We start from the raw sequence: 26,571 nt of genomic DNA, 5'->3' as shown, positions 1-26,571 counted from the left end.
CGACCAATAGCAGCGGTCGGTCTCAGTGACATAGTGAGGGCATAGGGCCGTCGGCGCCATTTTGTTTACTGGCAGCAGACGGCTCACGCCCAGGAGATCGTTCCCGGACCGCTCCTGGACCCCCGCTGGACCACCAGTGACGTTTGGCAGGTCTTGGGGGGGTCAGGAGGGTGGGGGTTGCAGGAAATTAATTCGGCAGGTCTTGGGGGGGTCAGGAGGGTGGGGGGTTGCAGGAAATTAATTCGGCAGGTCTTGGGGGGGTCAGGGGGGTGGAGGTTGTTAATTTAAAGGGTTGGGATGGGGGGGTTTGGGGGTTCCCACAGAAAGAAAAATATTCTGATCTGGGGAGTGGACCGAAATGGCCCTCCCCAGACCCGAAAACAAAATGGGGAGAAAAAAAAAACCTATGCACTCCCCTAATTTGCTCCATAAGACGCCCAGACGCAGAACCGGTTTAGCACAATTTTTTTTTTTTTAAATTTTCCCCCTCTGAATCCTAGGTGCGTCTTATGGTCAGGTGCGTCTTATGGAGCGAAAAATACGGTACTTCTCTGCAGCCATCTTTTCATTAGCAAACCATGGTGACTCAAACGTATGAAGTCAACCAATAGAATTAGTCAAGTTCACTTTCAATCTGCCTGTCACATGATCATGGAATGGATCTTGTCCTCTCCTCCCTTATGGCCTAGTAAATTCAGTAGGCCAGCCATCTGCACAGGCACCAAGTAACACAGTGTCTGTAAACAAGGCATAGTACTTTTTTTTATAAGAAGGGCAGGATGGAACAGGCAATTGCTTGTGAAATTCATATGGTACCACTTTTCAGATAATATACCATTTCCCAGATAACAGGGCAAATTCAATAAAGGTCTTTTTCCATTATCCGATTCTCGTTATCTTTACTGCTCCACAGCCAACTGGATCGGCTTCCGACTTGTTTTCTGGATCCATCCCTGCTACACTTGATTCCACAGTTCTCATCCACTAAGAAATAGCTTTCTCTGATAGGCATATACTGAAGAAATATACCACATCCTGAAAACCAAGTGACTGTAGGCTTGCAGGTATTAGTTTGGGAACCACTGGAATATACTGCACAATTCTGACCTAATATTTCATAATATTTTTTCAATGGAATTGTTTTCATGTGCAGTTAATACGGAATACATAAATTCTGTTTTCCTTAATTGGCTTTATTACATGAAATGAAATCATTTAAACTAATTTTACTCCTGTTAATTCAGTTTTGAAGCCCAAGTCCATATGCACCTACACTATTTTTTCAGCAAACCTTTCAAAAGGCCTTTTAGCATTTCATATTCACTGTCTTACGGTCACTGTTATTCCTGGGTGATGACTATGTGTCAGTCCTTGGAAATGGCAGAATATATCAATTTAGATCAGTATCATCTTTACTTTCACAGGGTTTTATTTTGATAGGCATATATCAAAACTTCCAGATTGAATAAATGAAATAAGAGTTGACTTACTTTAATAAAATGTATATCCTAGTAGCTTTTTTTAAATATTTTTTAAAAATCTTTATTGACCACAATATTTATGGGTAGTTTTTACAATTATAATCTAACTGAATTTTCATTTAGGTTTTCAATACCTAGACTATCATTATTGCAGTAAGAAATATCAAGTAACTAATAATTACTACAAAATGCTGTATACTGTCTGTCATGCAGAGGACATGGATTTGATTCCTGGGTTACATCTATTCCCGAGGTTGGCCACAGCAGAGGATGCTGCTGAGGCAGAATTCACAGTAATCAAAAGGTAAAAAAGAGTCTTAGTGGCCAGAATTAGAACAAACACTGAACCCATCTAAGGCTGGCCCTACACCAGGGTAAGGCAACTCCAATAATCAGGTGCCACAGACAGGTCTGGTATTCAGAATATCCATAATGAATATGCATGAGATATGCAAACATATCTCTTGCATGTTCATTATTAATATCCTGTTTGCGGCACTCGAGGATTGGAGTTGCCTACCCCTGTTCTAAGCTGTGGGGAGTCCTCTCTTCATATTTTGACCGCAGGGCCTGCTACAGGAATCTCGTGGTTTGAACACCTGGGTCAGGCAGATCTCATTGGAGCTGCCTGCCCCCATGTGGTTCAAAATGAAATGGCTGCAGCATGCCTCCACACTTAGAATGTGGGCAACAGACTCCCAAGCAGCTTAGAAAAAACACTGAATGGGTTCCGGAAGGTGTTATGATTTGTGGCCCCTGGCTAAGACTGTTGCTGCAATGGCTGAACTGAACTCGGAGAGATATATAAAAATAGGGCCGTTGTGAATGAAAGCTCAGGGTGCGTTGCCCAACAGAGGTCAGTCTGATCAAGCTGGAAGCCCAAAACAGTACAAGAAAACTGTTAGGCAAAAAAGAAAAAAAAGATTATTTCACAATAAAAGTTTAAATAATACCTGAAACTCTTCTGCCGAGTCTGTTGATAACTGGTGCTGTAAAAAAAAAAAAATAATAATAATAATAATGATTAAAATCAGTTTACATAGCATATGTTTTATTTTATTTTATTTAACAGTTTTTATATACCGATGATCGTTGTGAACATCTCATCGGTTGACAAGAAACAAAAATGCAGCAACAAGCTTTACAGCAAACATGGAACTGTTGAGAAGAGGGGGGAGGGGCGGGTGGTCGGAAACTTGGAGGAGAGGGGAAAAAGAGATAGGGAGTTACAGGGCATAAATTAAACATTGAATATTAACAAAATATATAAATATGTATAAAGTAATGTGATTGCCATGCTAATCCATTTGGATACACAGAAATAAAGGAAAGCAAATGAACTGTAGATGATATATTTTTTATTAGTCTGATTTAATACATTTGTGACTAGCTTTTGAGAGTTGATGAATGCACCATAGTGTTAGAAAGACAGTCACATATGTATTAAGGAAAGACATTCATTCGGAATTCAAATATTTGCTTTTTCAATTTATTTGCAATGGTTTTGACTATAGAAATATTCTATTAGTCCAAAAGGATAAAGCAGAGTTGCTTACCTGTAACAGGTGTTCTCCCAGGACATCAGGATATCAGTCTTCACATATGGGTGACATCATCCAAAGGAGACTGGCACAGAAAAATTATGTCAAAGTTTCTAGAACTTTGACTGAGCATCTCTGTGCATACATGAATACCATGCATCCATGCGGAGTCTCATCAGTCTTATAGCATAGAATAGAGAATTAAAATAATAAAATTAAATACAACCACCACCCACAAAGTGGAAACCTAACCTTGTGGGATGGCGGGTGGGTTTTCAAGAGGACTGACATTCTGCTGTCCTCAGAGAACATCTGTTACAAGTAAGCAACTCTGCTTTCTCCGAGGACAAACAGGATGGTAGTCCTCAAACATGGGTGAATCCCTAGCTACAGGCAGCCCCCCAAACAAAAAAGGGGACTAACAAAAGAAGTGCCAAAGGTCACAACAAGAACAAGGTTTTATTGGTAACAGAAGGGGGCAGCCTCAACAGAAATAACGGGCCCTAGGAGGAAACACAGTTGGGTGCTACACCTCAAAAAGTTCCAAAGGACAGATTGGCCAAACCTGCTGACTGGCCATCCCTATCCAGACTGTAATGAGATGTAAGTGAGAACTCCATGTGGAACTACATGCCACAGCTCTGCAGATCTCCTCCACAGAGAGTGCCAATCGCACTCAGGTGAACTCTTGAGTTGATTTTCAGATCAGCTTCTGAAAGGTGTAGAAGGTGGTCAAGCAGTTTTTGTGGAGAGCAGGAGAAAGGATCTAAGGCCTTTTGCTATTCCACTTCGTTGAATAAGACTTTCTAATGAAGGCTTTCTGAAAGCTACAAGGACCTGAGATACTTCTTCTGAGAGACTGAATGGTTGTAGGATCAACCTCTCAACATCCAAGTTGTAAGTGACAGGGCCTTGGAGGTTGGGATGCCACAACCTGCCCTGATCCTGGGTGATGAGATCTGGGGAATTCCCCAGCCTGAACGGTTTCTGATGGACATCTCCTGAAGGAGTGGAAACCAGACCTATCTCGGCAAATAGGGATCTATGAGAATCATAGTCCCCTTGTCCTCACAAAGCTTCAACTAAGTCTTCGCCATCAGTGGAGTTTGAGAATACGTGCCCCCAAAGGTGGGCAAAAGCATCTCAGACTGGTCTGCCGTGACCTGAATAGGGAGCAAAACTGAGGTGCCTTCTGTTCCAAGCACAGTGAACAGATCCACCTCCGAACTTCCCCAAAGGCAGAAGATATGACTCATCACCCCTTGGTTGAGAGACCATTCAGAGGGTCGGAAGGAGTGACTCAGTCTGTCTGCAATTGCATTCTCCATTCCGGCCAGATACATGGCCCTGAGCACCATCCCATAGGAGAGGGCCCATGACTATATCTGGACTGCTTCCTGACTCAGGAGGTTCAAACCCATACCTCGCTGCTTGTTGACATACCACTTTGCCACTTGGTTTTCAGTGTGTATCAGTACAATTTTGTTGGACAGCCAATCTCTGAAAGCCCACAGAGTGTATGTGATTGCCCAGAGTTCCAGGAAATTGATTTTACCAGTTGCTCTTGGGTGGAACACAGACCCTGGGTACAGAGCCCATCGACTTGAGCCCCCCAGCTTTGGACCCAAGGACTTTGGAAAGATGCCCCCTGTTCCAGACTGGAATTTACCCACCACCAGAACAGCGTCTATGAGGGGCAGGGTGACTTGGCTGCAGTCCCGTAGATCCTGTGTGACTTGTTGCCACTGGGACCTAAGGTCCATTAGACTTTCAGCATGTACAAACATGACAAGGGAATGACATGTACTGATGTGGCCTTGTGGCTCAACAGCCTCAACATGTGCTACGCAGAAACCTGCTGGCTCACTTGAATCTCTGCCACAATGTTCATCAACTTGATGGCCTGTTACTGGGGCATAAAGGCCTTGGCCTGAGCCATGTCTAGTAGAATAAAGTCCAATTGCAGTGACGGGCTGAGATGGGACTTGGGGTAGTTGATGACGAACCCTAGAGACTCCAGCAGCCGGATGGTTGAGTGCATAGAATCTACAGCCCCTGTCCAAGAAGTGCTCTTGATCAGCCAAGATAGCTGAAAACATGGACTCACAGCCTGCGAAGATGCGCCACCACCGCAGCTAAGCATTTTGTGAAGACATGAAGTGCTGTTTCCCCACCAGGAACTGGAGATACGTCAGGTGACCGGGAACGATCTCTGTGTGAGTGGTTATGTCCTTTAGATCACGGGAATATAGCCAGTCTGCTTTTTGCAAGAAAGAGAATAATGTGCCCATAGAAACCATCTTGAACTTTTCTTTTCTTTGAAACTTCTTTAAGGTCATCAGGTCTAGGATGGGTTGGAGTCCACCTGTTTTCTTTGGAATCCTGAAGTACGGGACTAAAATCCCCACTTTCTTTGCCATGGTAAAACTGGCTCGAATGCTCTGACCATTAAAAGGGAGGAGAGTTCTGTGAGTCCTGATGTGCTATTGATCTCCAAAAGGGAATCAGGGGGGGGGGGGGGCAGTAATTTGGCAGGGTCTGACATTACATCTGGGCATACACAATCGTAGCCTCCTTCGACCAGAGGGTCCATTGTCCTCGGTATGGTAGACATGGCTATGCTCCCTACAATCCAGTCAAAACCCTGTCCCGGAGCTGACCAACGTTCAGGCTGCAGCTTTGGGCTCTCTGTTGCCTGGGATGGCTACAATGGGCCTGTTGTTGCTGACAGGGGTTGAGGAGACCGAGGATAGTATTTCCTCAAACAAACTAAAGACTTCCTGTGGCCAAACCTTGAGGACCTCCTGGCAGAGGAGGACGGGTCCTGGGTGCCAGCAGAGTGTTGCTGGAGCATCACATGGTGGGCTGCATCTGGGCCACCGCTTCTTTCACTTTATCTCTGAAGAAATTCTCTCCAGTGCACAGCATGTCAGCGAGTTGCCCCTGCACTTCTGATGGAGATCAGAGGCCCACAGCCATGCGAGTATATAGACGCCGATCCCTGTGGCAGAGACCCTCAATGCCTTCTCAAAAACATCGTAGGTCAACCTGATCCTGTGTTTTCCACACTCCAGGCCCTTATATAGCAATGACTGGAGAGCGTCCTGCTGCTGTTAAGACAGCTGCTTGGCCATTTCCTGCACCTGCTTTAGGATGTCCCGCATATACTGGCCCATTTAGAGCTGGGAGCATAGCACCCTGAAACACTTTCCACCCAAGAGCATCTATGTTCCTTTCCTGGGGGCGCTGAGGAATGGGTCAGAGTTTGCTTGGCTTTTTTGAGAGCAGATTCGACCTCTGATTGGTGTGGCAGATGACGCTTGTCGAATCCGAGAGCCTTCTGGTCAAGATAAATCACTTCTGCCTTCCTATTCACAGAAGGAACTGAGGGAGGTGTGTTCCCACATCCTCATAAGTAACTCCACAAGGATCTCGTGCATTGGGACTGCCACAATCTCCTTGTAAGGTTCCATGTACTGAAGAATATCCAGCATCTTTTGCCAGGTATCCTCCTCTATCTGTAATTGAAATGGAATGGCCTCCACCATCACCCTGACAAAACCTGAGAAGGAGAGGTCTTCCAGAGGAGGCTTCCTTCTGGTGTCGTGAGGAGATGGTTCTGAGGACAGACCATCTGACTTGTCATTATAAATATCGAAGGAATCATCCCCCAGGGGTCATAAGTGCCTTTGTCCTTGCTGTCATATTCAGGGACAGAGCGCAAGGTGCTCGGTTTCTGGCCTGCGGTATAGGAACCAACAACTGGTTGGGCCCCAATGTCACCCCTGTCACCAGGAGTTTCCTCTTCTGAGGAACCGGGGACAAGCACTGGATAGGCTGGTGCCGTCACCAATGCTCTACTGGGCGTCTATGCTACCCCAGGTACAGACAACAGTTGTGTGAGTAACAAGCTGATGAGCACATGTAGAGTCTAGCAGCAGCTCAAGGAGAGACAGTGCCGGCCTCAACGCCAAGGCCCTACATGACTTTCTAGATGGCCAGCTGCACACACTTCTCCAGCTCGTTTTCGAAGAGTACAGATGCTAAGACTGACTGGCACCCAGGAGGTGTGAACAGATCTTCTTCGGAACAGAGAGGAAGATTGGTGGTAGGCATCGGGACTGGTGGAAACCATGGCGAACTCCAAGTATCAATGGAGGACTGGTACTCCTCACCATGGGAACACTTCAGAGGCATCACAGCTCAAGCTGAAGCATCCCCATGCATTGACAGAGGCCGATGCTGATGCTTCTTCAATTTCCCAATGCTCGGACTTGTCCTTTCCCATAGCAGAGGCTGAAGACTATGTCTTCAACATGGGGGAGACAGACGATCTGTCTCCAGCATCCCTGGCAGCCACTGATACTAACAAAACCAACAGCACTGCCGAATTCAATGGCTTAATGTCCACTGATGTGGCTCAGAGGTCCCTCGATGCCAATCAGTCTTAGCCAGCTTGAAAAGTTGTTCCATTTTGTCAAGCCACATTTTACACCCTTTTGGGGTCATCTGGGCACACTTACTGCAACCCCAGATGTTATGTGACCCCAGGAAGAGGTCCGTGATAAACATGGTCCAAGTGCAGCAAGGGCACCACTTAAACCCAGATACAGACATGTTTTCTCAAAATAAAAGGGATGTGATGTTGAAGCGATGGTGGCGGCTCTCGACGGCTGGCGAGCACTGAGTGCACCACCACCCCAGGGACAGACTACAAAAAGCAAATGTTGCTTACCTGTAACAGTTGTTCTCACAGGACAGCAAGATGTTAGTCCTCACATATAGGTGACATCACAGGATGGAGCCCAATCACAGAACACTTCTGTCAAAGTTTCCAGCATGGCACTAACCCTGCAGCCAGCAGGGGGTCCCCCTTCAGTCTTGTTTAAAAGCTACAGGTAGTGCCGAAAAATAAAATAAGAAAACGTTACGAACCCAACACCACGGGGCGGTGGGCAGGTTTCATGAGGACTAACATCCTGCTGTCCTGTGAGAACACCTGTTACAGATAAGCAACATTTGCTTTCCCACAGGACAAGTAGGATGGTAGTCCTCACATATGGGTGAGTACTGAGCTGAGGATGTCCGAGAAATGCACCAAATGTACCCAGGTGTGCAAGGCTCTAGGACTGGGATAAAAATTTGGCCGAGAGCATCCTGAACCCTAACGGGCAGGCGGAAGAGTATTGGTACGTCACATTATAAATAGGTTAACAAAGATGGAATCTTGTCTTCCGGCTTTGTCCAAGCAATAGTGGGCTGCAAAGATGTGGAGAGAACTCCAGGTGGCAGCCCTGCAAATGTCAGGAAGTGGCACCAATCGTAGGTGTGCTACTGAACTCGCCATGGCCCTCACAGAGTGTGCTTTAACACAGTCTTGAAATGGAATGCCCGCTTGCTGATAGCAAAAGGATATGCAGTCTGCCAACCAGGAGGAGAGAGTCTGCTTACCCACAGGCTGCCCTAACTTGTTAGGATGGAAAGAGACAAACAGTTGAGTGCCTTCCCTGTGGGCAGCTGTACAGTCTAGGTAGAATGCTAGAGCCAGTTTACAGTCAAGAGTTTGCAGAGCCTTTTCTCCTGGATTGAAATGGTGCCTGGGAAAAAAGGTAGGTAGTATAATGGACTGATTGAGATGAAAGTCCGAAACTACATTAGGCAAAAATTTAGGGTGAGTGCGGAGTACTACCCGGTCCTGCAGAAGTTTAGTGTAAGGCGGATAGGTAACTAGAGCCTGTAATTCACTAACTCTGTGAGCCGAAGTGATTGACAGAAGGAAAATCACTTTCCATGCAAGATAGCAAAGATCACAGGATTGAAGAGGCTTGAATGGTGGTTTCATGAGCCGACCCAAAACCAGATTGAGGTTCCAAGAAGGGGCTGGAGGACGCAGTGGAGGCTTGAGGCGAAGCAAGCCCTTCAGAAAACATGTTACAAGGGGCATACTGATATGGGAACATCCCCGACACTTTTATGGAAGGCGGCTACCGCACTGACATGCATTCTGATGGAAGAGGTTTTTAGACCTGACTCTGGTAGGTGCCAGAGATAGTCCAAAAACTTCGTGATTGGACAGGTAAAGGGGTCAACGGACTGAGAAGAGCACCATGACGTAAACTTGTTCCATTTGTAAAAGTAAGATTTTCTCATGGAAGGCATCCGTGAAGCAATCAGGACACGGGAACCTGGTTCAGAAAGGTTAAGTGGCTGAAGGATTAACCTTTCAACATCCATGCCATCACGGACAAGGCTTGAAGATTGGGGTAGCGGAGGCACCCGTCGTTCTGAGAGATCAGAAGCGGGTCCTTTCCCAAGGGAATGTGCCTGCGAATGGAGAGATCCTGAAGTACTGGAAACCACACTTGGCGTGGCCAGTGAGGTGCTATCAGGATCATGGTTCCCTTGTCCTGACGTAACTTCACGAGAGTCTTTGAGAGAAGAGGAAGTGGAGGGAATGTATGAAGTAGACCGGTTGCCCACATGGGCTCCCCAGCTGAGGTTGGAAGCATCGGTGGTGAGATTTAATTGAGGGTCTGGAGCCTGAAAGGGCAAGCCTTGGAAGAGACTTTTCTGATTTTTCTACCAGGCAAGAGACTGATGGAGTGAGTCAGTTACGTGGACAATGGTCGACAGGGGCTGAATGATTTGAGTCCATTGAGACCTTAGAGTCCACTGCATGACTCTCATGGCCAAACGGGCCATTGGTGTGACCTGAACTGAGGACGCCCTGTATCCCAGGAGGATGAGAAAGTGGCGTGCAATCGCAGAGTGCTGAGACTGCAGCTGGTGTGCAAGAGACACAAGGCTGAGAGCTCGCTGTCGAGGCACAAAAGCCTTTCCCTGCAAGGTGTCCAAGTCTGCCCCAATGAACGACAAGGTATGAGATGGGACTAAGTAGGATTTGTCGTAGTTGAAGAGAAATCCTAATGAAATTAGAGTGTGTAAGGTTAGACTGAGGGACGACAGAGCAGCTTGGTGAGTGGGAGCCCTGATTAACCAATCGTCTAGATAGGGGTAGATGTGAACACCTTGAGTCCTGAGGAAGGCTGCAGCTACTACGAGGCATTTTGTGAAGACTCGTGGCGCAGACGCTAGGCCGAATGGAAGCACTCGGTACTGATAGTGCTTGGGGCCTACTAGAAACCTCAGGTATTTGCGATGAGATGGAGTTATCGCAATATGAGTGTATGCGTCCTGGAGGTCCAGAGAGCAGAGCCAGTCTCCTCTTTGTAGAAGAGGAAGAAGCGAGCCTAAGGTTACCATTTTGAATTTCTCTTGCTGGAGGTATTTGTTGAGGGCCCGTAGGTCCAAAATAGGACTAACGCCTCCCGATTTTTTGGGGATTAGGAAGTACCGGGAATAGAATCCTAGGCCGTGCTGACAGTAGGGTATGGGTTCTATTGTCTTGGACTGGAGAAGGAGGGAGACCTCCTGATCCAGAAGGATGGAGTGATCAGATGTTCTCCACGTCAGTAGAGGTAGGGAGTCCGGTGGCACGGAGAGAAAGTTCAGATGGTAACCCTGAGCAATTATCGCTAGTACACATTGGGCTGAGGTGATTGAGTGCCATATGTTGTTGAAGTGACACAGTCGACCTCCCACTGGTATGTGAGGCAATGGAAGCTGGCTGCTGCTCTCTAGGTAGAAGTCAAAAACCTGAAGCAGGACCTGGTTGAGGAGCTGCTTGCAATTTTTGTTTCCGTGTCTGACAAGACTGAGCTTTTTGAAAAAGGTCTCGTAGAACGGGATCCGGTTGGTGGCAAGTAGGACTTATTCAGACGGAAGAATGACTTCTTAAGAGTCCTTTCGGAAGGGCTGTTTTGAAGAGTAGTCAGAAGGCATCAGAGAGAGCTGTCTTAGGGTCTCATGATGGTCCTTAAGTTCCGCCACCATTCGTTGAATCTGTTCGCAAAACAGATTATCTCCTACACAAGGTAGGTCGGATAACCTGTCTTGTACCTCTGGGCGAAGGTCGGAAGACTTGAGCCAGGCCCATCTCCTTGCCGAAAAAGCGGCTGCAGATACCCTAGTAGCAGTATCAAAGATATTGTAAGATGATCTGATCTCATGCTTGCCTGCCTCAAAACCCTTGTTTACTAGGGTTTGGAGCTGATCTTGAAATTGCTGAGGCAGGGAGTCTGTGAAATCTTGTATCTGCTTAAAAATGACCCTATTATATTGGGTCATATAGATCTGATAAGCAGCAATTCTGGAGATGAGCATTGATCCTTGGAAGACACGGCGACCAATGGCATCTAGAAACTTCTGTTCCTTGCCAGGGGGAAAAGAAGTGTGAGGCTTTGATCTCTCTGCTCTTTTCTGTGCAGATTCTACCACTACAGATTTGTGATCCAATTGAGTTTTCTGAAAACTCGGAGCTGACTGCACCAAATAGGTAGTGTCAGCTTTTCTGTGGACTGGAGCAATGGAGCCAGGATGTTCCCAGTTCTTCTTGAGGGGATCCAGAAGAACCTGGTGGATAGGGATGGAGGTTATTTCCTTGGGAGCATCCAGGAATTGTAGCAACTCCATCATCTGATGTCTATCATCCTGTTCAGTCTGTAATTGGAAGGGAACCAATTCAGACATTTCCTTCACAAAATTTATAAAAGAAAGGTCCTCTGGAGGAGAACGCTTTCTACTTTCAGTGGGTGAAGGTGGAGAAGGCAAATCAGCGGTGTCTGGGGAGGAATAATAAGTCCAGGTATCATAGGGATCAGCACCTGCCCCTGTAGGAACTAGAGGAGGACGGGGTGGTGGGATACCCGAGGGTCCCTGTCTAGGTGCCGAAGGAATCGAAGGAATAATTGGAGGCACCGATGAAGGCATCGAAGACACCGGTGCAGGCATCGAGGGCATCGATGGATGGCTCGGTGGCGCCAGACATATCGGCATCGATGGTTGGGCCGGTGGCGACGGACGTATCGGCATCGATGGCTGAGGTAGAACTCCCGATGGAGGGATGCGGAACGGTGTTTCTCCTCCCAATGACAGAGTAAGCGGGGAGGGCACCGGAACCATCGGCGACCTGGGGTCCATCGGTGGAAAAGCGGCAATGAGCGCTTCCATCCTGGAGAGCAATGATGCCAACGCTGCTGGAATCGGGTCGGTGGTCGGTTCCACAATCGGTACCGATGTCGGTGTCGGAGGAACCTGGAGTCATTGCATCGCCTTGTCGATGGCCTCCTGAACCATCCGGTCCAGTTCTTCTTGGAGACCTGGAGCAAGCAGCCCCGGCTCCGGAACAGAAGAAGGAGGCAGAGGCATAGCCGGAGGGACCGCCATTAAAGGCGGAGTCGCAGCTTCTGATACCCTGTCGGGTGAGGGTTGCCTCGGTAACCCGGTCGCCGAAAAGGTCAGTGACTTTTCTGGACGGGGTTTCTTCGACGGCGGCTCGGACAATGGCAAGGTCGATGATTTCGCTCCCTCAATGGTCCGAGACTTTCGATGTCGATGGCGATGTCTGTCTCTACGATTCCCTCGGTCCTGAGGGTGAGTAAAGGGTGTCGAAGGCCGAGATATCGTCAATGCAGGACGGTAACCGGCTGGTGGTCGATGCTGGCGCAAAGTTGACGGAGCCGGTTCCGACGACGTCGATGCAAATCGATGGAGTCGGGGTTTGAGCACGGAAGAGAAGTTCCATCTTCTCCATTCTGGCCTTGCGACCTTTTGGTGTCATTAGGGCAGATTTGGTGCAAGTCAAGACATTGTGCTCTCATCCAAGACACATTACACAGACTTAATGGGGGTCTGTGACGGACATGGTGCGATTACATTCCGGGCACCAACGGAACCCCGACGCCATGGAAAAAATTGAGCCGCGGTAGGTCAACGGCCAATAGGCCACGAGGGCCAAACTCGACGGTAATCAACAGAGAACGTGTAAAAAGCTTACCGGAGTACTGCGGCTTGAAAAAGTTAAAGGAGGGACCCCTGTGGGGCAAATTAACTTTTAGTAATTCCGTGAGGAAAATTCTTGTCAGGAATCTCTGCAGAGCTCCTTAACCGTGAGGCTACTGCTGCGCGGAAAAAAGAAGACTGAAGTGGACCCCTGCTGGCTGCAGGGTTAGTGCCATGATGGGCATGCCCAGTAGGGGCCAGTCAAAGTTCTGGAAACTTTGACCAAAGTGTTCCGTGACTGGGCTCCATCCTGTTTTGTCACCCATATGTGAGGACTACCATCCTGCTTGTCCTGTGAGAATAAAACTTACCCAAAACTTTTGAGAAACCTAGCTAGTGATAAGGGGGAAACTGGGAGGGACCATGAATCGACTGCTCGATTGCATGAAAAAAAATACAAGAAAAAAAGTAAACTTATTAAGTTCAGAGATACTCAATTTGCCATGACAAACGAGGGTCCATGGAAGAGAAGAGACCAAGGGGATCCTGTGTGGATGTATGGTATAATACATGTTCGATGCTTAGAGAGGCTCAGTCAAAGTTCTAGAAGCTTCAACATAAGTTTTCCATGCTGAGCTCCATCAGATGATGTTACCCATGTGTGAGGACTGCCATCCTGCTTATCCTCTGAGAAATAAGAGATCTTCACTGGAACAAAGCTTATCAGGTATCTTATTACTGCCAATAGGCAGCAAAAAAATGTTTTAGCTTCTCATCCTATCCATTTCCCCTAGTGTTTAAGCAAATCAACTCTATGCTATTGAATCATCCTACTTTTATGAGGAAGCTCTTGCTTGATGTCCAGGCATAGCTAAAAGCAAGCATAACTGTTGATAAGTTCTCCAATCACAATCAATATAAATATATTAGCAAGAAACTTGCTACTGTTGACAAGATGAATTTCTAGTCAACCTCTCTTCAAAGCATTTGAATTTATATTATTTACTGTCAACATACACCATTTTTTATTACAATAAAAACCACTTCTAACAAAGTTTCACTCACAACATAACCAATAATAGCATGAGCTTTTATTTAATGTTTCCCCTCAGTCAAATCAATAATCAAACAGGTTACATGCTATATGATTTCTATTGGTTCTATATTTCATTCAGACAAGACTGTGCTCAGAATTGCATGTTTAACTGTTTGTTATAATTTCATCAGTAATACTACTTAATTCTCAGAATATAATATTCATAAACATGAAATGTTATCATTAGTTAAAAATATAATCTAGTTTCTAGATGAAATAAACGACTGCTTCATGGATCAATTGGTACAGAAACCAATAAGGGGGGAGCTATTTTAGACCTAATCTTTAGTGTAACACTTGATTTTGTGAAATAGGTAATGGTGTTAGGGCCACTTGGCAACAGTGATCACATGATCAAATTTGACTTATAACTGGAGGGAGACTCTACAGAAATCTACTTTCAAAGGGAAGATTATAATAAAATGAGAAGAATGTTGGGAAAAAACTGAAAGGAGCAGCAGCAAAGGTCAAGAGTTTAAATCAGGCATGGCCATTATTTAAAAATACCATCTTGGAAGCCCAGACCAGTTTTATTCCACACATTAAAAATGATGAAAAGAAGGCCATACAACTGTTGGCCTGGTTAAAATGTGAGGTGAGAGGGACTATTCAAGCCAAAAGAATATCTTTCAAAAAATGGAAAAGGGATTCGAATGAAGGAAACAGCATAAGCACTGGCAAGTTAGAAGCAAAGCTTTGATAAGGAAGACAAAAATAGAATCTACCTGCTGTAGAAGCAAAAACTCATAATAAAAACTTTTCAGTTACATTTGAAGCAAAAAGCCTGAGGCAGCTGGTCCATTAGATGATCAACGGGTAAAAGGAGTGCTAAGGGAGGACAAAGCCATAGTAGAGAAATTAAATGAATTCTTTACTTTGGTCTTCATTGAGGAAGATGTAAGGCAAACACCCATGCCAGAAGTGATATTTAAAGGTGATAATTCAAAGTAACTGAAAGAAATCTCAGTGAACCTGGAAGATGTACTAGGACAAATTGACAAACTAACGAGTAGCAAATCATCTCGACCAGATGGTATACATCCCAGAATGCTACAAAAACTGAAAAAAGAAATTGCAGACCTACTATTAATAATCTATAAACTATCATTAAAATATGCTACAGTATCTGAAGATTGGAAGGTGGCCAATGTAATGCCAGTTTTTAAAAAGGGTTCCAGAGGTAATCTGGGAAACTACAGACCAGTGATGTCAGTGCTGGGAAAAATGGCAGAAACTAGTCTAAGCAACAAAATTACTAAACATATAGATAGCAATAGTTTAATGGGACAAAGTCAACATGGATTTAGACAAAGGAAGTCTTGCCTCACCAATTTGCTACATTTTTTTGAAGGTATGAATAAACATGTGGATAACAGTGAGCCAGTTGATATAATAATTCTGGATTTCAGAAAGCTTTGGACAAAGTACCTCATGAGCGACTCTTGAGGAAATTAAAAAGTCATGGGATAGGAGATAATGTTTTATTGTGCATTGAGAATTGGTTAAACGGCAGAAAACAGAGTAGGGCAAAGAAAACCATGATCCTAAACGAGGATGTGCATAATTGAACCTACTAATATGCGCTTATCTTATGAATGTGCTCTTATCAAGATGTGCTTAGCCGCATGCGCCTATGAACGGGCGTCTTATGGATGTGCGCCTATGAACGTGCGCCTACCAACATGCGTCTTATGAACGTGCGCCTATGAACGTGCGCCTACCAACGGGCGTCTTATGAACGTGCGCCTACCAATGGGCGTCTTTATGAACGTGCGCCTATGAACGTGCGCCTACCAACGGGCGTCTTATGAACGTGTGCCTATGAACATGCGCCTACCAACGGGCGTCTTATGAACGCGCGTCTTATGGACGTGCGCCTATGAACGTGCGCTTAGCCAGCCTGCGCCTAGCCACATGCGCTTAGCAACGTGCGCCTATCTCAGCGTGCGTCGTCTAGGTGGCGAAGGCGAGTAGGCAAGTAAAATGGCGACCTCCTCGGCGGGCTGCCACGTAGTCAGGCCCCGCAAATCCTTACTTCCTCGGAGACCACAGTAAAGATGTACGCCTTACCTTGTCTTCGGCGCTTCCCGGCTGCGACCCGGGCGGTCTCCGGCTGCGGGGGGAGAGGGTGAGTACCTTCACTGCCGCGCTTGAGGAAGTGCACCCTCTGCCTCTAGGCCGCGCCCGAACTCGTCTCGCTCGGGGGCCATGTCCTCACCGGGACCAAGGCTGCCTCTATGCCACGCCCGAGCTCTTCTCACTCGGGGGCTAGGTCCCTGCCGCGAGTCGGCCACCGGACCGAGGCTCCTACCTGCGAGGGACCACGGAAGTCAGCTCGGGAAACTCAACTGGGGAAATTCAAGTATATTGGGTACAGAAAAATACTTGTGCAGAAGCAGCAATAGAGCAGAATTTACCTCAAGGGAATATTTGATTTATACCAAGACATATCATACTGTCAAGTGGCCAGCAGTGGGTCAGGGTGTTTGGTTAGTGTGATCAGATTAGCTTTCATAGATTAAAGTAAAAAAGAACATATCAAATAATCATCTCACTGACTCAGCAAGTAAATGCATACACTCATTATAAGGTATAGGACTGCATAATGCTACAAAATACTGGAACTGTAAGGCTACTAAAGACTGCTTCAATTCAGACTGTGGTATTAACTTAAAATCTAAATAGTGACAATTTTAAATGTGTACATAACTAAAATATTGACCAGGTATATCATTTCATATTTTTTGTTATTGACAATCAGTTATCACATATGAAATTAATGTCCTATACCTTATAATGAGTGTATGCATTTACTTGCTGAGTCAGTGAGATGATTATTTGATATGTTCTTTTTTACTTTAATCTATGAAAGCTAATCTGATCACACTAACCAAACACCCTGACCCACTGCTGGCCACTTGACAGTATGATATGTCTTGGTATAAATCAAATATTCCCTTGAGGTAAATTCTGCTCTATTGCTGCTTCTGCACAAGTATTTTTCTGTACCCAATATACTTGAATTTAGTGAGCCCCTTCTATTTTTCCCTATATCAGAAATCTTATGGTATCACCGCAGGAGTGCGGGGCTCGTCTTCAGTAGGTTTCTTCTAGGAATTTAGTCGTTTAGAATTTGGAAACACGCTCAGCGAGCGTGAGGTAGCTCCAAACTGCTTTGGAGACGGAAATTACTGAACTGCTGCACTTCCTGTGGGGGTATATGTACCCGTGCTGACGTCAGATCCATCTCCAACTGCTAGCACGAGCACACTATACCCACTTGTTTTGAGTCCATCTGCTACACGCTAGGAAATATGACATTTTCCATTTTATTCACCATTCCCTTTCTAATAATTCCCAACATTCTGTTTGCTTTTTTGACTGCCACAGCACACTGAACTGACTATTTCAATGTGTTATCCACTATGACGCCTAGATCTCTTTCTTGGGTTGTAGCATCTAATATGGAACCCAACATTGTGTAATTATAGCATGGGTTATTTTTCCCTATATGCATCACCTTGCACTTATCCACATTAAATTTCATCTGCCATTTGGATGCCCAATTTTCCAGTCTCACAAGGTCTTCCTGCAATTTATCACAATCTGCTTGTGATTTAGCTACTCTGAACAATTTTGTGTCATCTGCAAATTTGATTATCTCACTCGTCGTATTTCTTTCCAGATCATTTATAAATATATTGAAAAGTAAGGGTCCCAATACAGATCCCTGAGGCACTCCACTGCCCACTCCCTTCCACTGAGAAAATTGTCCATTTAATCCTACTCTCTGTTTCCTGTCTTTTAGCCAGTTTGCAATCCACGAAAGGACATCGCCACCTATCCCATGACTTTTTATTTTTCCTAGAAGCCTCTCATGAGGAACTTTGTCAAATGCCTTCTGAAAATCCAAGTATACTACATCTACCGGTTCACCTTTATCCTTTATTTGGGATGCATAAGAACAAATGTTTGCTACATAGTTCTTTGTATTGACTTCTTTTTTGCAATTCAATTCCAATGATAATAGGAGGCAGGAAGCAGACTGGGGTGGAGGGGGGGGGAATTTGTTTAGTACTTGATCATTATAATTGAGATGGCTGGTTAAAAAAGGTTGCAGGACTGAAATTGTTCATATGCTATATGGTTGATGTACATGTGAAATCATGAATGTTCATTATAATATGCATAACTAAGATGTTTATAATGTGTTCTTTTACTTGTCTTTTCTTAGGGTGAATACTTTAATTGTAGTATTTCATAATGGAACAAACTGACTTTTTTATATTTAAACTTTCTATTTAAAGTGAGACAGAATAAAGATATTTATACTATGAAGCTATTTGCCATGATGTATAAGCTAGTCACCTTGACTACATCCTCTGGCAACAGATTCCACTGCTTGACTTTGCACAGAGTGACAAATCACTTTTTTAGTTGGGGAGGAAGGAGAGGCAACCAAGCTCCACCCCTACCTTGACCCTAGCTCCACATCCAACTCCACCCCATTCCCACTTCCAGTTCTTATTTTATGCTTACAATTAATGTCATTCATTCTTACATACATTCTTCACATAAAATCAGATACAATTATTCATTCCCAGGCCAACAAAATGCTTGAAACTAGAAAACCAGACATAGCAGTAAAGGAGAAAATGACAAAAATAGCATTACTACTAGAAGTGTCAGTACTAAGCAACTATTCTGTATTATGCCTGGAAATCATCAAGTATTAAGACATATAATCAGAGACCAAGAAAATGTGGCTGCAAGATATAGAAACGGTCCTAATTATATGAACACAACTGACCAGATTAAAGAACTTCCAAGCTCACTTTGATATGTTGCCTGTATATATTATGCCAAACAAGCTTCAGAAAGAAGCTCATTGGCACAATGCAAGTTTTAAGAACATTAGCAGTAAATCTGAGAGACTGATATCATACCTATCTCTGGCTTACCAGTGAGGTTCATTCTCATCAATGTAGGTGCAAAACAAACCTAACATAAATCCTTACCTCCTGTTATTAAATAGATTCTCTTTATCCATAGAACCCCACCCCTACATGCTCTAAAAACAGGGATAGAGTAGGATATTTTCACTTTCACTTCACCATACAAAAAAATTCTGGTGGAATCTAAAGAAAAAGAGACAGATTTCCTCTGTACCAGATATGCTGTGAAATACAAAATCCTGCAAAAAATAAAACACACTCAGGCCATATTTAGCAAATCTGCCATACCATAGCAATATTAACTTACAGGGCTATAGTAGCAACAATCCTACCTCTGGCAAGGTAGCACTGCAAATATTACACCAGTTCCTATAACACTAATACAAACCCTCCTGTTGAGAAAACATAAATGAACAAGACAGATCCCTAAACATTAGCAGAATACCTCAGCTTGGTCACACTTGCAGAACACAGAAAAACCTTCACCAAACAGTTGAGCACAAACAACAAATGCATGGACAAAATCTGAAATGGAAACCCCATGAAGCCAGACTCTGTATGCAGAAGAACACTTGAAAACAAGAAACAAAAATACATTTTCTTCTAAGATTAACCAAGTCCCCCATCATTACGTTAAGAGGGGAGGGCGATATGTTGGAACTGCCGAGATCCTATCATTACTCCTGCAAAGAATGGGGAGATGTAACACTCACCCCACACCACCCACAAGAACAAAAGGAGCTTGGAGTCCCAAAGATAACACCTCACGAACTTCTCTCTCCCCCACCCACCCCCACCCCCGCCCATTTTGTATCAATTTGCTTCTCCCAACCAAGCACTAATATCTAGACTCCCTCTCTTTCCCCTGTGCACAGCAACCAGCCAATCTGCCTCCAGCCCTGACCCCCTCCCACATCATTCAATCTCAACAACTAAACCCCACCCCCAGACAACAGTCAGTCTCAGATGAGCCCCTCCAGCCAGCCTCAGGAACTCCCCCCTCCCCAGCCAACTTCCATGCTAAAAATCCTTCCCAAACAAGCCTCCTGCCTCGGGAACCTTCCCCAACAAACTTCTAGCCTCAGGCTTTCCCCCTTCCCTATCAAGCCTCCAGTCTCAGGACCCCATCCCCACTCCCTTTTTTCAGCAAGTCAGTCCTTCATTTGTCTTCAGGATGGCTTGCTCCCTGTAGGAGGGCAATCTGCTGGCTGAACTACATGCTTCTTTGCATGTCTCCACTGGTCTCACGAAACATGCAGATCAGTGTGAGATTACAGGCACCCACACATTTGCTTGTATTCTCGTGATGATCTGACGGTCTCACAAGACACACAGAAGCACACAGTATAGCTGGCAATACCGCCCCTATAAAGAGCCAGCCAGCCTGGGAATTATTACACAGACGCACGTCTGGCGGATGCAATTTGGTTGGGCCATGGCCTGAGTGGCCCATCCCATTCCAATACCTATGAATGTGTTGGCTTTTGGTTTCATGGAGTGTCTCTTTGTTTTAGTATTCCTTTACCCACCCATTCCACCTCATTCATGATGTTACATACTTCTATCATGTCCCCTTCTCAGCCATCTCCTTTCCAAGCACAGAGCTGTAGCCTGCATAGCCTCTCATTATAGGACAGGCATTCCAACCCCTTATTTTTGTCACCCTCCTTTGCACCTTGTCTAATTCTGCTATGTCTTTTTTTGAGCTAGGTCGACCAGAACTGCACACAATACTCGTACACTCGCACCATGAATAGATAAATTTTATTCTCAATTGCTTTTCAGATCATTCCTAACATTATATTTTTTTTTTGACTGCCACTGCTCACTAAGCAGAGGAATTAAATATACTAACTACAAGGACTCCAAGATCCTTTTACTGGGTGTTAACTTCTAATACAGAACCCACTGTGTGCCTGTAGTTGGGATTACTCTTCCCTATGGGGCGGATTTTCAGAGCCCTGCGCGCCGGGAAGCCTATTTTACATAGGCCTCCCGGCGCGCGCAGAGCCCCGGGACTCGCGTAAGTCCCGGGGGTTCTCCGAGGGGGGCGTGTCGGGGGCGTGTCGGGGGGCGGGCCCGGTCGTCGCGGCGTTTCGGGGGCGTGTCGGCAGCGTTTTGGGGGCGGGTATGGGGGCGTGGCTACGGCCCGGGGCGGTCCGGGGGCGTGGCCACGCCCTCCGTACCCGCCCCCAGGTCGCGGCCCGGCGCGCAGGAGGCCCGCTGGCGCGTGGGGATTTACGCCTCCCAGAGGGAGGCGTAAATCCCCCGACAAAGGTAAGGGGGGGGTTTAGACAGGGCCGGGCGGGTGGGTTAGGTAGGGGAAGGGAGGGGAAGGTGAGGGGAGGGCAAAGGAAAGTTCCCTCCGAGGCCGCTCCGATTTCAGAGCGGCCTCGGAGGGAACGGGGGTAGGCTGCGCGGCTCGGCGCTCGCCAGCTATACAAAATCCATAGCCTTGCGCGTGCCGATCCAGGTTTTTAGCAGATACGCGCAGCTCCGCGCGTATCTACTAAAATCCAGCGTACTTTTGTTTGCGCCTGAAGCGCAAACAAAAGTAGGCTATTCGCGCGCCTTTTAAAATCCGCCCCTATATGTATTATCTTCTCCCTCCACACCATCTAGCACTTAAGACACATTAACTTCAGGCTCTGCCAAAAAAATGTATTTAAAAATTCTATAGCCCCTTCTCAATCAAAAGATTGCCCAAAGAAGTATACAATCAAATAGATAAACAAAATATAATAATAAAATTAAATTATAAACCAGCCCCCCTCGCCCCCAATAATACACTAAGCAATAAAACAAAACTGACAAAACCATAATACCAATAGCCTCAAGTAATCTGTAGGCTAACCTATCCAAGTTTCAGGAAAGAGCCAGCTCCTCCCCTTTCTCCAAAATCAATCCTGGATACACCATTACAAGTATGCTTTCTCTGTATTCTTAATTTTCATGTATACATCCTGCAGCTAAAATACTATTACCATCTACAATTCACTGTCAAGCCAATGCAATATAGTGGACTTGGCCAAGCGCACAGCTTTACACATACTTGGATGTGCATTTTGGACGCGTGTCCAAAACCCCTCATGCAATAAAGGGATTAACACATCTAAAATGTGGGTCCAAACCAGCGTGTAGCTAATAGTACTCATCATATGTAAATTCTGCTTTTCTGTAGTTCCTCCAATTTAATATTATGGTGATATTAAGTATGAGGACCCGAAAAAAGGAGAACCGGCAAAAAAAAAAAAAGTCGCCAACAGTCAGGTTAGGAAAACGGATGCTCATAAAATTGAGCATCCATTTTCCTAAACCACTGACAGCCACCCATCCTGGGAGCCCTATGCCATGGAGGCGCTAGGGATGCACAATTTTCCCAAAAGCCTCCTTTTTACCACAGCAGCCCACTTAAATATTAAATCAGGCGCCCAAGAGAGGTGGATCGGCACGCATTAAGAGAGCAGGTACTCAATCAAGAGTGCCCATTTGAACCACGCCGATATTGCATCGGCCTGTGTGGGAGTTCAGTTTTAGAAAACAGATAGCAGACCTCCTTTCATCATTAAATTGCTATTTCAATATTAAAGTTTTGGCAAATAGAGTGTCAAAAAATGATCAAAATACTCAAGCCCTAAACAAAGGAATTTTATTTTTAAATATTGCAGTTGTCAGTACTTTCCTTTTAAATATACAGGGATTATACAAGGATAGACCTTATAATCACTAAACAGCTCAAACCAGGTTGTTTTTTTATGGTACACTTACTTTCTTGGCTTAAAATACATCATATCAAATAGAATTGAATTAAATTCATTTTTACGGTGTCATGGCTCCTGAAGTCCTAAGCAGGGTAAAACACTCAAAGAGAAAAACTGTCTATACTTGAACATTATGTAAATGGCACAGTTAGTTCAAAATTTGAATCTTTCATAGGCAACAAACTGGAACAAACCAACATAAGCTTAATATTACTCCCCCTGAAAAACTGCATGAAAAGACAGTATATGCCAATATTTACTAATAATAAGGATGATGTCATGCACCCACAGAGTATATGGCAAAATACAAGACTATTGAGTTTCTTCCTCTGCTTGCTGGAAATTTAGTAAATAGTCCCAATTTGCAAACTGAGCTCTTTTAATACAGGAGCGTGGATATCCACAATCCAAAAATCTCATTGCCAATTCTTGAGAAGCAGATTTAAAACCATTCAAATTGAGTAAATTTGTCGCAGATGTAAAAATTGACTAATAGGTAGTCCTAAATTCAAGTGACTTGTGTGAAAACTATCAGACAGTAAAAACAGATTTCTATCCACAGGTTTCCTGTAGAGACTTTCTGAATGCCCATATGGACTTTAGATATACCGGTAGTAATATCTTTCTCCATAGCTAGACCTTCAGTATGGAATAGAGTACCCACTACAATTACGTAGCATAAATGATCTGAAGGAATGTAAGAAGTCCTTGAAGACCTGTGTGTTCAAGATCGCTTTCAAAGATCTTATAGAACAGCAGAACCCTTAAAATGCTCCGCACTCTATATTGGGTTGCCTGCCTCTACAATTCGGCCCTTGCAGATATTATAAAACTCTGCTGCCCGACTGTTCAGTGGCAGTCAAAGATGGGATCATGTATCCCCGTAAATGATCTTCATTGGCTGCCTATGAGAAAACATTGATTTTAAAATAATTATGCTCGTTTTAAAGCACTAAAAACAGAAGGTCCATCCTATCTGTCGGAGCTCTTAAAGAAATATATACCGTCCCGAAATCTACGTTCACAGGTGAAACATTTACTACAGGTCCCCACTATCTGACAGACTTGCCTAGTAAAAATAAGAAAACAGGCCTTTTATGTGTTTGGTCCCTGGAAGTGGAATGGGCTCCCAGACTGGGCTAAAAGAAATAGGCGATGTTCCCACCTTCAGTAGGCGATAAAGGCATATTTATTTGTTCAAGATTAGCAGTATTTTAATATGGAAGACGCAGTTTTAATTGTGAAGAAGTTTTTACCTTATTGTGTATATTGTATTGTATTAACATTGCTGTAATCTGCCTAGCATGGGTTTTTATTATAGGCAGAATATAAATTGTTTTAAATAAAGTAAGTGCTGGCACGGAGCCACAAAACGGCTGCTCTCCATAAGGTGGTGGTACAGGCTGGCATCAGCAATGGAAGAGGAATGACCCATGGACCCTGACTGCCTGTGTGTGTGTGAGTACATGGGAACGTGGTACGTGTGTGTGTGTGTGTGTGTGTGTGTGTGTGTGTGTGTGTGTGTGTGAGTACATGGGAACGTGGTACGTGTGTGAGTACATGGGAACGTGGTGCGTGTGTATGTGTGTGTGTGTGAGAGTGCGTGTGTGTGTGTGAGTGCGTGTGTGTGTGTGTGCGCGTGTGTGAGTGCGTGTGTGTCAGAGAGAGAATGGGGGCTGCAGTTGGATTCCAACCTGCCAGCAGCTAAAATGAAGATGAGGGCCTCGGGCTGAAGGCAGATCCCAACCAAAGAAGTGCTGGAGGCAGCTGCAGGTTTGTCTGAGAGAACATAAGAACATGCCATACTGGGTCAGACCAAGGGTCCATCAAGCCCAGCATCCTGTCTTCAACAGTGGCCAATCCAGGCCATAAGTACCTAGCACATGTGTATATATAAGAAAGAGGAAGAAGTTTGTGCATCCCATTCCCACTAATCCATGACAATCTCTGACTGGAAATCAAATTTTCCTAGGTTTGGAGAGCATGAATTTTTAAAATCCTTTTTAGTTTTATTTTTCAAGTGTTATTTGAAGTATCTACTGTTTTGAAATATTTTATTGGTGCTTGGGACATTTTTAAAAAAAACTTGTATATGAGTTTTTAATTATTTGATCTTTTATCTGCTTTTTCTGAAATATGTTTTTATTATGATTATGTATTTATTTTATTTCTTGATTTTATTGTTTGATGTTTGAGGAATGGTAATGGCTCTGTTTTTTCATTGTTGCACTGCATACAGTGTCTGGCTTCTTGTGGTTTCCAGTTCAGGTTTTGTCTGTGTGTTTGTATTTCCACTTTTTGGTTGCTCTGTTCTATATTTGGTGAGGGTCTATTTATGTTCTGCATGTGTGACTGAGGTGAGGCATGTTCCTAATAGGAATTGTATTAGCATATTTGGGCTTTCAGAGGCTCAAGCCCACACCCAACACACATCACAACAGGCCTAACACCATATGGGTTCCAAATGTCTTTTTTGCAGGGATTTCTGATTGGCATTATGTCAGTGCATGTAAATGTGTGATATTTTTACCTCAGAATACTGTACTTTGATATTTTTCATGTAAAATATAAATGCATAACTCTTAACTGTGTGTGCAGAATGGCGGGGAGGCACTATGCAAGGCTATAAGGTTCGCCTAGGGCACCTAATATCCTTGGCACCAGCCATGGATTCGAGGAAGGGTGGTGGTGTCAGTTTTTAAAGTTTGTATCACTGAAGGGAGCTGGGCTTTTTTTGGGTTGGCCCGGGTCACAAAATGAATAAACGGGGGTGGGGAGGGCAGCACAGTAATTGTTCGCACAGGGCAGCTAACAAGCTGGCACCAGCCATGACTGTAGCTGTTTGAAAATGATGAAATTTAAAACCACTATTGTGTCTCACACTGTGTTATCAACAAACATGAATTTTCAGAGTTGTGGTGAACTATGATTGATCAAGTAAATGCTTTTCCATGGGGTGGAGACCCCATGTCTATTTTAAACTATCGGGAACAACAGTAGATATTCACCATTGAGCTCAGTTTTCCCATATGGCTTAAAGAAATTGATTGGTCATCATTATTAAAATAGCATGCTTCCATTGACTAGTTTGTAATCTTGTGCCCTATTCAAAAAGATATGCATATGATAGTGACATCAGATGCCGTGGCAGAAAGATGGCTAACAGTCCATGTGATGTTGATTATCTGCACTGTTAGAATCTCCCCTGATGCAGATGTTTTTGGGAACTTGCCAGGTTCTTATGGCCTGGATTGGCCACTGTTGGAGACAGGATAATGGCCTTGATGGACCCTTGGTCTGACCCAGTACGGCATGTTCTTAAGTTCTTAAGTCTATCTTGGGATACTTGACACTGATGAAATCAACGAACCAATGCTGCTTTAATTTCATCTCTGTATTTGACACAAATACATGGGATACATGGCAAGAGATTTGTTTGAAGATAAGTATATTAGAAGCAATGGTTTTACTTGCATAGTAAAAATTAGGCATGTGCATTCGTTGATCATTTGTTTCATGTATCCATAATATGCACATAGCCTACCACAGAACACACAGAACTTATGCACCTACCAGAGATATGCGCATAACAGAAAACAAATGACTAATGAATGTAAATGCCTATTAAAAATTAATTTAAAATTGAGGAAGAATATGTATTATGAGTGGATCTTATGAACAGTCCAGTGACTAAAGCACTGTGTGATAATTAAGGCAATACCAGTAAAACCTCTTAGTTATGAGCTCATAATTATATACTCATCTTGTTGTAAATGCTGAAATTGAATATGCAATATTGTTGAAAATCAAGGACTAAAAGTATAAAACAGATGGCCAACTCTGGTCCTCAAGAGCCTCAAATAGCTGTGTTTTTCAGGATATCCAATTGAGGTAATG

The 26,571-nt window shown here is 44.4% G+C and overlaps 1 protein-coding gene across 1 annotated transcript in view; it reads right to left on the bottom strand.

Moving 5' to 3' along the window:
- Positions 1–26,571, bottom strand: part of PRKAR2A (protein kinase cAMP-dependent type II regulatory subunit alpha) — a 394,405-nt gene that overhangs the window by 199,455 nt on the left and 168,379 nt on the right. The window contains exon 2 of the mRNA XM_029601279.1: positions 2,435–2,470. Within this exon, the coding sequence (XP_029457139.1) occupies positions 2,435–2,470 (36 nt within the window). The remainder of the gene's footprint in view (positions 1–2,434; positions 2,471–26,571) is intronic.

Source organism: Rhinatrema bivittatum, chromosome 4, assembly GCF_901001135.1.
Source record: "Rhinatrema bivittatum chromosome 4, aRhiBiv1.1, whole genome shotgun sequence".
In the NCBI taxonomy this organism is placed as follows: Eukaryota; Metazoa; Chordata; class Amphibia; order Gymnophiona; family Rhinatrematidae; genus Rhinatrema; species Rhinatrema bivittatum.
Note: the sequence above shows the minus strand (reverse complement) of the source record. Positions and strands in the feature narration are given on the sequence as shown.